General features: G+C 37.2%; 2 protein-coding genes across 2 annotated transcripts; both read left to right on the top strand.

Moving 5' to 3' along the window:
• The first annotated feature begins 1,217 nt into the window (after positions 1 to 1,217).
• On the top strand, positions 1,218 to 3,910 carry LOC126610809 (heterogeneous nuclear ribonucleoprotein 1-like). The gene is made up of 6 exons (XM_050278946.1): positions 1,218 to 1,384; positions 1,505 to 1,545; positions 1,850 to 2,013; positions 2,388 to 2,487; positions 2,598 to 2,767; positions 3,047 to 3,910. The coding sequence occupies exons 1-6, from the start codon at positions 1,329 to 1,331 to the stop codon at positions 3,551 to 3,553; spliced, it is 1,038 nt and encodes a 345-aa protein (XP_050134903.1). The 5' UTR covers positions 1,218 to 1,328; the 3' UTR covers positions 3,554 to 3,910.
• A 1,376-nt stretch (positions 3,911 to 5,286) lies between these two features.
• LOC126610803 (long chain acyl-CoA synthetase 8-like) lies at positions 5,287 to 10,401 on the top strand. Its single transcript, XM_050278939.1, has 12 exons — positions 5,287 to 5,452; positions 6,310 to 6,904; positions 7,036 to 7,116; positions 7,255 to 7,524; positions 7,845 to 7,976; positions 8,052 to 8,225; positions 8,336 to 8,565; positions 8,918 to 9,035; positions 9,270 to 9,401; positions 9,509 to 9,643; positions 9,755 to 9,961; positions 10,051 to 10,401. Exons 2-12 carry the CDS (start codon positions 6,365 to 6,367, stop codon positions 10,213 to 10,215), a joined length of 2,184 nt encoding a protein of 727 aa, XP_050134896.1. The 5' UTR covers positions 5,287 to 5,452; positions 6,310 to 6,364; the 3' UTR covers positions 10,216 to 10,401.
• The last annotated feature ends 156 nt before the right edge of the window (positions 10,402 to 10,557 follow it).

Below are 10,557 nucleotides of genomic sequence, written 5' to 3'. Positions count from 1 at the left end.
CTTAGGTTCGATTCTCGCCAAAGGCGATTTTGGAGCACATTATTGTTAGTTTATTGTCGGGCTAAGCCCACCCCCACCCGCTTAGTGTAAATAATATCGTTTGTAAAATAAAAAAATAAAAAAATAAGACAAATGGTTAATTAACCAAGCAATAATTTAAACTTACACCTCTTTGAGTACTAATTTTAACGGGAGATAACACTTTTCCTATTTTATACGTATTACAGAGAAAGTTTAAAAGGTTAAATGACTCTCGCACTTACATTTAGTAAACCCATAGAACACAATAAATAATAATCAAAATGATATTTTAGTAAACCCATAGAACTCAATAAATAATAATCAAAATGATTTAAATTTATTCTTCATTGTCCCACTTACCACTACAGACTATGATCCATTAATATTATTTTAAATTATTCTTGTATACAAGTATCAATTGTGATTTGTGGGTTGAGACAAAAATAAAGATAATAATTTTGTTTTAAAATAAGACAAATAAAGAAAATTGGGTGAAAGTATAATACCATCTCCAAAGAGATGTCAAATTTAAAACATCAAAATAATGTTTGATGCCTTATGTGGCAATTTGACATTTATACAATTTTTGCTCCACCTAATATGTTAATTAATAATATCATTTTATAATTTTTTTTTCTCTTTTTGTAGGATCAAATTATTGAGATAATCAACCAAATACGTGAAACACATAATAACATTTATTATATATTGCATCACATTTTTAAAAAAATTATTAAATGGATTTGACACTTGCTGTCAAATTTGACAGCAGAACGACTTGCCTTCAAATGACTTAGCACCACGTAGGAAACTGAAAGCTCAGTTGAAAAGAGTTTGCTGCTATTTTTTATTGTTATATATCTATGTGACAGTTTTAACATTTCATTTGGAAATGTTCTAATTACTTAGGAATTAATTTAGGGAACTTTAACGAAAAACTCTCGGTAATGTTAATTTTAATGAAAAACCGCATTTTTACACTAAAAAGTCAATCCTGGTACTATTCACTTTACCTTTTATTTTATCCTTATCGTTAAAAGTCAAAGTTTTGAAACCATTTTTATTAGTTTTCATATTAATTTAACCCAGTACAATATTACAAAATTGATCAGTATTCAACAACCTGAGGCCCAAACTCAAGGCCCAGGCCCAACCCTAGCCTTCAAACTCTGATCGCTTGCTTCCCCTTTGCTTTACAGATAATGAGCACATAGTGTGTTTTTTCACTTTTTGGTTCCTTGTTGGCTCCAAAAAACCAGAATTCGCTGGTAATTTCAGGATCTTCGACCACTCAAATCCCGACGGACATGGCTTCCAAGAAGAGTAACTATAACCCTCTCTCCGGCGATGGTGCTAGCCCCGGGTTCTTCCTCTCTCTCTCTCTCTCTCTCTCTCTCTCTCTCTCTCTCTCTAAGGGTTGTTTCATCTCCGACTGTGATAATAAGCTAATGGGTTGTATATTTTGTGTGTTCTTGTTTTGCAGAAAGATCTTCATCGGTGGTTTAGCCAAAGACACCACTTTGAGTAAGATTCCTTCTATTAACTTTTATGGGTTTTCTTTAGTTCCGCCATTTTATGGGGTTTTAGCTTTAATTAACAGTTTCTATCAAGATTATCTATCGAAATTTTGATGGGTTTTTTGAAAGTTATGATTTTTTGCTTTCTAGTATGATTTTAACTACAATTGGTATGAATTTTGGTGAATTATGATGTTCAATGGACTTTGTTGACAGCTTGCATCCTTGTTTTGCTTTAAAATTTTGATGGGTTATCGTCGAATTTTGCTCATATCTACCTGCAATGTGTTTGTTGTATTATCTGGTTACAGATACCTTCGTTCAGTACTTTGAGAAGTATGGGGAGATAATTGACTCTGTGATCATGAAAGACCGCGAAACTGGTCGACCTAGGGGGTTCGGGTTCATCACCTATGAGGATCCTGCTGTTGTTGACCAATTAATTGAAGAGACTCATGTGATCAACGGAAAGCAGGTAAGCAGCATCCTCTTCCTTCTTTTGTTATGATTGGTTGTATAGAGAATTGTTTAGTTCACTTAAGTGTTGAATGCTTCATTGGTCTGTTTGATTGAGAATGAATGCAACGGACATTATATGGAATTGGTGTTCCTTTTAATATCCATAAAGATAAGGAATTGCTCCTTCTATTAGCAAATATATGTAGGCCTGTTCTGCAGTACAATGTCTAGATTCGATTAGTAAATATTGAGGTTATTTTTATCAAATTGTGACAGTTGATATGAAGTTTGTATTCAGATTAAAGCTTCTTGACGTTTCCACTGTTAAATTGATTTCAATGTTCTTTTAGGATTTTTCTTTTACATATTTTTGTGGTCAATTTCAACCAGGTTGAGATAAAGAGAACCATTCCAAAAGGTGCTGGTCAGGGAAATGATTTCAAAACAAAGAAAATTTTTGTTGGCGGGATTCCACCGACCTTTACTGAAGGTTTGTTGTAATTCTTTTTCTTTTGTGGGATGTTTACTAATGCTATGTTTTTTCGTTGCACAACTGATGAATTGTTCGCTTCTAACTCAAATTGTCCATTTGAATATCAGATGAGTTCAAAAGCTTCTTTTCACAATTTGGTAAGGTGGTGGAGCATGAGATCATACGTGATCATGTCACTAAGCGCCCTCGAGGATTTGGATTTGTTGTATTTGACAGCAATCATGATGTTGATAATGCTCTCGCAAATGGAAATAGGATTGATATGGCAGGTACACAGGTGAGTTATTGGCAACAGTCATTCATGGTGTTGGGTATATATTATGGGCGTCTTATGTATAAAGAAATATTTGAAGGTTTTCCTTTAAAGTATTATCAGAATTGTGAGATTTTTGTTGTATACGTTTGTCATAGTTTCAGTCAACCTAGTTTTATCCGGATTTCATCATTAGTGGACTACTGAACTTGAATGCAGGGTTTTCTCCCTCTACATAAATCCAAGTCCTACAAAAAACTTGCTAAGTATAAAAGCCTAGGTTAACTCACTTCTTTATTGTAGGTTGAGATCAAGAAGGCTGAACCAAAGAAGGCCTCAAACCCAGCACGTGTTCCTGCATTTGGTACTGACTCTAGGGCACACCCTTACAATGATAGATTCAGTGCATTTGGCGACCCCATGAGTAGTTTTGGTCCTGGTGGTTATGGCCCTCCTCCTTATAGGTCACTTGGACGTTTTGGCAGTAGGTTTGGTGATTATGGTGGATATCCAGATAGTACTGATTTTGGAGGTGGTTTTAGAGGTGCCTTTTCTGGTTATCGTGGGGGGTCATCATTCGGCTATCCTAGTCGCTTTGGTTCCTACGGTGAAGGGCTTGGTGGGGGATATGATGGTAGTGGGTTAGGTGCATATGGGCATGAAGTTAGGGGCTATGGTGGTTACGATGGTTCAGGCTCTGGTGATGGCTATGATTCAGGTCCTGCTGCTACTTATGGTGGGCCTCGAGGCATGTATGGTAGTAGGGCAGGTTATGGTGGGAGTAGTCGTTACCATCCCTACGGAAGGTAGAATTATGCTTAAGCTTTCCAATAGGTGTTGCATGCAGGTTACTGCAAGAGGCTCTAAGCTAGGAGATCAAATCAACCATTAGTTTGTTCGATGGTTTACTCTATCGCACGGACAACCAAAGTTAGATCATCACTAATTTAGAGACTTCTGTCGTTTATCAGTTAGGCATCTTATTGTCGTCGTATGTTGGGATTTAGAAACTTACTGTTATGTTGTAACATATTTTTGGTAGAATCAGCCTAGACTAGAGTTATCTGCCTATTATCTTTCGTTGCATTGGTTTCTCTATAGTGTGCACAGTGTGAAATATTCAAATTAGTTTTAACTCTTTTGTTAATATACAGCTACTTTCCGTGAGTTGACATAACTAATATAAATATGTCTAGATATATTACAGGCCTGTTTTGAAGTGCTTTTTAAATAACTTTAAGCGCTTTTTGGTTACAAAAATTTCTTTCAGATTACCAAATGTTTGACAGAAAAAGTTGAAAGTGCTTCTTAAACATTTGAATGTACTCCAAAAAGAAGTGCTCTTATTGAAAGCGCTTAAGAGCGTAAGTGTTTTTTAAAAGAAGCATTTCCAAACAGGCCTATGATTCGAGTGATATAAGATTTGGTTGAAATTATGTTGGTCTTGCTTCCCTTGCTAGCAAATAGGATAGGAGACAGTTTGAGTCTTGTGCTTGGTTAATGCAACTGCATTGTAGGTTTTCTTATTCTTTGTAAATCCTGTATGATTTGTATTTTCTCCAAATCATACAGGATTTACAAGAAATACCGAGTTTCTTTTTGGTTTCGAGCGGCATTCTAAAATAATCTAAATTACGGAGTGTGGGATCATGCTGGTTTAAATTGTACAAGATTCTCACTAAGATTGACACATTGAATGAGAATGTATGTACCATCGAGGCTTGTGCCACATTGCCAGTGGACTTCTCTACAAATTGATCTGAGAATTAGTAAATTTTATTATGCTCCTGTGTACGACGTGCATTGGACAAATGGAAAATAATATCAGACCGGAACTTCTTACTCAGAATATTAAACCGGATTTGTATTTAGTCCGGCTTAAGGGTTGGACTAAAACACATTCGACGTAAATACAATTTTGTGAGCCATTGTTAGAATTAGTCCACTTCATTAAATTACGCCTAATGCTTGAGACTACGTAAGTTTATTTTTATATTTTTTTACCAAATTAATATCAAAAGCTCCAATAAATGTGGAACGAAAAATACCGAAACCAGATTACAAAATCTTAGTAAAACACAGGTTATGTAATCGCTCACGTGTCACTTCTCGATACGTCACTCAATACGCCAGCCGTCCGCCTCGTGGCGGTTGCTTGTCCCTGGAAGTATTCTATTTTATTTTCTCTGTTTCCGGAAACATCCGATTTTTTATTTATTTTTACAAGGAGACATAAACTTAAAGGATAAGAAAGATTATCATAGAATATCATGATCCTACGAGATCTCAGTTACATCTGTATTTAGCAACCGGTAATAAAAAGAAAGAGCTTGTTTAAAAAATATTAAATTCAAATTACATGACAAATCCAAACGAGACAAGCCGTCAATAAATTTTTATTTTTTTTTCACAATTAATATGATGAATTTCACAAGTTTAACAAAACTCTTTTTATTTTATACTTTGGACCCTACGGTTGGAAGCTAAACGGAAAGCATGTCCGACAGAGTAAATTACCGAAAGCACCCCTCGCTGATTCCAAAGTCCATTGAATTCAGCAGTGTCGTTTTCGTAATTTTACTATAAATACGGTGGCATAAAAGAGCCGAGTCATCTGGCTCGCTGCCACCTTCGATACCCTGCTCTGCTTTTTTCCATGCTCAAAAGATTGTTCCTTCTCCATTGCAATCGCCTTCTTCGATTCCAGAGGTGAACTTTTCGGGGTTTTTTCATGTTTTAATCTCAGACCCATATTTTTTTTGCACTATTTTCTCTTGGTGATGATAAATACTGTTGTTTTTGTTAAGATTTGGTTTATTTAAAGGTTGATTGTTTTTTCTAGTTGATGCAGAATACTTTCGTGTGATAATCTGTGGGTTTATGAGGCAATTGGGTTATTGATTTATTATTTTTCTGTGATATTGTATGGGAATCTGTTGATTGTGTTTGCTAATAGTGAGGTGGGGTGGCTGCCCGTCTGATCATGTTCGAGTGAGCATTTGATCGAATTCAACAATTTTAGATCATGGGTTTTGGGTTATATTCTTTGGTTTTAATACCGGAGGAAGAAATATATGGACTTTCTGCCATCTGGGTTTCGATTACGTGTGGGATCACTGTTTGGTTTTAATACCGGAGGAAGAAATATATTTTAGATCATATTATTTTTTTTTCGGGCTGGTAGTGTTTTGGAAATGAGGAATTCATTTGGATGGAAGTTGTTTATGATTAATTCGGTTTTTTATTTGCAACTGTGGAAGTCGCAGAATCGGCTCGGTGGTTTGCTGAGAAGAAAGTTATGAAATGTAGCACTTCTCATTTGTGCATTCCATGTGGGTGACAACTTGCTCTTGTACGGTGGAATCAGATTTAGTTATATGTTGTGTACATGAGATATAGATGGAATGGTACTATAGTAGTGACACTAACTTTAGACATTGCAATCTTTTTTTTCGTCCACACAGATTAGTGGACGTCTGCAATTTTTTTCTAACAATAGAATTTATTTCCTTATTTAACTGCCTGTAGCTATTGATGATATTACTAATCAGTGTCATCTATACTAGGTAACTATTTGGTCTATTGAGGGAGGAGTTATTTGTTATTAATAAACATTTAGCGATGGAGGATTCTGAGAAAATTGTGTCGGTGCAAGACAACTTGGTTGCTGATGATCACTTGTCAGTTCTGAAAAGCTATGGAACATACGGCATTGTTGGCGCTGTTGTTGTTGCCGTACTTATACCTGCATTTCTGTCCACTGTGTTTGGGGGAAAGAAAAGGGGGAAGCAGAGAGGAGTTCCAGTTGAAGTTAGTGGTGAGGCAGGTTATGCAATGCGCAATGCTCGAGAAACTGAGTTGGTTGAAGTTCCTCAGAAAGGAGCCACAACCATGGCAGCCCTTTTTGAACAATCTTGTAAAAAGTACTTGCATAATCGATTCCTTGGAACAAGGAAGTTTATTGGAAGGGAATTTGTTACAGCTAGCGATGGAAGGAAGTTTGAGAAGCTTCACATGGGAGAGTATGAATGGCAATCTTATGGAGAAGTGTTTGATCGTGCTTGCAACTTTGCATCTGGGCTTATTAAGTTAGGTCATAATATGGATAGCCGTGCAGCAATTTTTTCAGAGACCCGTGCAGAGTGGTTTATAGCCTTTCAGGTACCTTTCATTATTTTTTTTCTTTGTCTGCCTTGAGGTGTCCGTTGTCGTTCTTGGAAATTTCTCTATTTTTTTGTCTAAGGACTTGCAAGTGCATGGCCAGTTCTAAAATTAGTTGGTTTTGATTCCAGGGATTCTTCCGGCAAAATATCACCGTTGTCACCATTTATGCTTCGCTAGGAGAGGATGCGTTAATTCACTCCCTCAATGAGGTGTGTGGCAAAATCCCTGCTTTTCTATTCTTTACGAGTTTATTAAATTTATTTAACCGGTTATAGTACTGTTTACCTATAATGACTGAAAATGGAGAACATGGATTGTCCTCATATAGAGCTTTTATACTTTGACAGACCCAAGTTTCGACATTGATCTGTGATTCCAAGCAGTTGAAGAAGTTGGCTGCTATAACCTCAAGCCTAAACACCATTCAAAATGTTATTTATTTTGAAGATGAGGGAAGTTCAGATGCTATTGTATCTGGGAGTATGGGCGATTTGAAAGTTGCATCCTTTTCTGAAGTTGAGAAGCTTGGACAAGAGAGTCGTGTTCCTCCAAGTTTACCTTCCAAGAATGATATTGCTGTTATTATGTATACAAGTGGAAGTACAGGTCTACCGAAGGTTTGTTTCACTAGCCCTTCATTGCAAATTTATTGTTTTCTATTTGAGCAGTAAAGCTGAACCAGAATATGGTCTTGGAAATCTTTCCATTTGGCCATCTGTGAAAAACAATATTTATTAGTGTGTCTTCTTTTAAATTGTAGATTCCCAAAGTTTAAAAACTTGAGTACTTATTATGATCTAAGAATTTCTATCTGGCCATGTGGCATCATCGTTATTTGAATAACATAGTGTGCGATGTATCCGAACATGACTATTTATTTTCTAAAACCCAATGTTGTTTATTTTCCTTTAACACGATCTGGTGTGTAATGATATAGGGAGTCATGATAACTCATGGCAACGTTGTAGCCACTACTGCAGCGGTTATGACAGTGGTTCCGAGTCTCGGTAGTGCTGATGTCTACCTGGCATACTTGCCCTTGGCTCATGTTTTCGAATTGGCAGCTGAGGTATGCTTGTTTTCGTATTTGTATTACACTACTACTGTACAAATGTTAAATTGTAATCATGTTGTGGTTGTCCAGTCTGTGATGCTGGCTGCAGGCTGTTCAATTGGTTATGGTTCAGCATTGACTTTAACAGACACTTCAAATAAAGTTAAAAAAGGAACCAAGGGAGATGCAACTATGTTACAGCCAACCATCATGACAGCAGTTCCTGCTATTTTAGATCGTGTTCGAGATGGAGTTCTGAAAAAGGTGAAGTTGATATTATTCACCTTGTATGCGGTTGTATAGCATCTGTTATTCACTTATATAGATTCAGTCACAAAGGTTGAGCTTGCACTAATCACTACGGTGTATTACAGGTTGATGAGAAGGGGGGCTTTGCTAAGAATCTTTTTAATCTTGGGTTTAGACGGCGACTGGCGGCTGTAGAAGGAAGCTGGTTTGGGGCTTGGGGTTTGGAAAGGATGTTGTGGGATGTCGTTGTCTTCAAAAAAATACGCTCATTACTTGGAGGACGCATTCGTTTTATGCTCTGTGGTGGTGCTCCTCTGTCTGGTGATTCACAGCGATTCATCAATATTTGCATGGGGTAATTGCTCTCTCATCTTGAGATAACCAGATAGTTGGAAGAATAACCTATTTTCATTTTATTTTTCCTTCGAGATAACCAGATATCTGATCAAGGAAAATGAAATTTCATGGCAGGAAGTGCTTTATATTCTTATTCTAATATTGGTAACAGAACACGATATGTCCAATGGGTTAACATCCCTTTGTTTACAACAGTTAGAATCAACATTGATCTTTCTACCGTGTTAGGATCAGTATCTATACCTATTCTTTTAGTTTTATCAATGTCTGGTCAGTATTGTCACAAAGGTTCTGTTGATTCTTATCGTGCATGCAACGTATTTAATTTGTATGCCATTGTTTTTTAACAGGGCTCCTATTGGGCAAGGATATGGTTTGACAGAAACATTTGCTGGAGCTACGTTTTCCGAGGCGGATGACACAACTGTGGGCCGTGTTGGTCCTCCCCTTCCTTGTGGATACATTAAGGTACTAATTCCTGGAAAAAAAATTGCTGGAAGTTTATGATCAGAGCAGGATGTTTAACAGGAGAGAATTTACCGTGTGTCATGGCCAGCACATTTTTCAGTTATTCTAGCTTTTGTTCTCAGAGTACCGCTTCCTTTTTCTTACAGGATGATATATCATCGTATATTATGTGAGATGTACCAGGCAGGATTTTGAAGAGTTCAATATGACAGTTATCCTTATTTGATAATGCAGCTTGTTTCTTGGAAAGAAGGAGGATACTTGTCATCTGACAAGCCTATGCCTCGTGGGGAGATTGTAGTCGGGGGATACAGTGTAACTGCTGGTTACTTTAAGAACCAAGAAAAGACTGATGAGGTGTTTAAGGTAAAATTCTAAAGATCCTGTACGTCTTTTTGTGTGTGTACCTGTTTTGCTTCATGATCGTCACTCCTCACAGGCCCTAATGATTAGTGACTCGTTACATGCTGCAGGTTGATGAGAAGGGCATGCGTTGGTTTTATACTGGTGACATTGGAATGTTTCATCCTGATGGATGCCTTGAAATTATTGATAGGAAGAAGGATATCGTTAAACTCCAGCATGGAGAGTACATTTCCCTTGGAAAGGTGCCTTTATAAGTTTCGTACTACTTCTGATAAATTATGTTTCCAAATGAACGCTCCCAATAAATTTTCTTCTCCGGAGTACTAATTAAATTCGTCACTGACCTGCTGCAGGTTGAAGCAGCATTAGCATCAAGTAATTATGTGGACAACATCATGGCATATGCAGATCCCTCACACAACTATTGCGTAGCTCTAATTGTCCCTGCATGTCAGGCCCTCGAGAAGTGGGCACAGGAAGCCGGTGTCCAGTATAATGATTTTCCCGAGCTGTGTGAAAAAGCTGAAACAGTCAGTGAGGTTCAGCAATCCCTCTCCAAGGTCAGTCCATCCATCCTTATAACCTAGTAGACGATTGGGCAAGAGTTGAATCCTTTCGTTCCATAAATAAATTTCTAGCATCTTTACAGGTAGCAAAAGCATCGAAATTGGATAAGTTCGAACTTCCTGCCAAGATTCGGTTGCTGCCTGAGCCTTGGACACCCGAGTCCGGATTGGTTACTGCTGCTATGAAGATTAAGAGAGAACAGATCAAGGCCAAGTTCAAAAATGAGCTCAACAAGTTGTATGCTTGAACACGAACGGCTAATGTCTCTTTTACTCTGCTGTGCTACATTGTTCTTGATTTTTAGATATTTTTCGGTTTAAATTTTTCGAAATTCCAGTGATTCAGTGCTGCTATTGCAGATGTTTAGTTTGATGCGTGTATGTGGTTAAAACCTTCATGGGCAAGGAATAGGTATAGCATGTTTCACGTGATAGTTAGAAAGCATAATGCTCTAGCACAACTTTACGTAACTGTGTTCGAAAACAGTATTACAACACAAACACGAGACCACGAATCTGTATGGTATGTTAACAACTTTGTTAAGTGGTCGTTACAACACGAATCGTTGTCATGTATACAATTCAATGAA

Source organism: Malus sylvestris, chromosome 17, assembly GCF_916048215.2.
Source record: "Malus sylvestris chromosome 17, drMalSylv7.2, whole genome shotgun sequence".
NCBI classification, from domain to species: domain Eukaryota; kingdom Viridiplantae; phylum Streptophyta; class Magnoliopsida; order Rosales; family Rosaceae; genus Malus; species Malus sylvestris.
Note: the sequence above shows the minus strand (reverse complement) of the source record. Positions and strands in the feature narration are given on the sequence as shown.

Coding starts and splice junctions, on each gene's coding strand:
- LOC126610803 (XM_050278939.1), top strand. CDS start 6,365: ATGGAGGATTCTGAGAAAATTGTGTCGGTGCAAGACAACTTGGTTGCT. Junction 8,566..8,917: donor TTCATCAATATTTGCATGGG/GTAATTGCTCTC, acceptor GTTTTTTAACAG/GGCTCCTATTGGGCAAGGAT. Junction 9,402..9,508: donor AGACTGATGAGGTGTTTAAG/GTAAAATTCTAA, acceptor TACATGCTGCAG/GTTGATGAGAAGGGCATGCG.
- LOC126610809 (XM_050278946.1), top strand. CDS start 1,329: ATGGCTTCCAAGAAGAGTAACTATAACCCTCTCTCCGGCGATGGTGCT. Junction 1,385..1,504: donor GGCGATGGTGCTAGCCCCGG/GTTCTTCCTCTC, acceptor CTTGTTTTGCAG/AAAGATCTTCATCGGTGGTT. Junction 2,768..3,046: donor TTGATATGGCAGGTACACAG/GTGAGTTATTGG, acceptor TCTTTATTGTAG/GTTGAGATCAAGAAGGCTGA.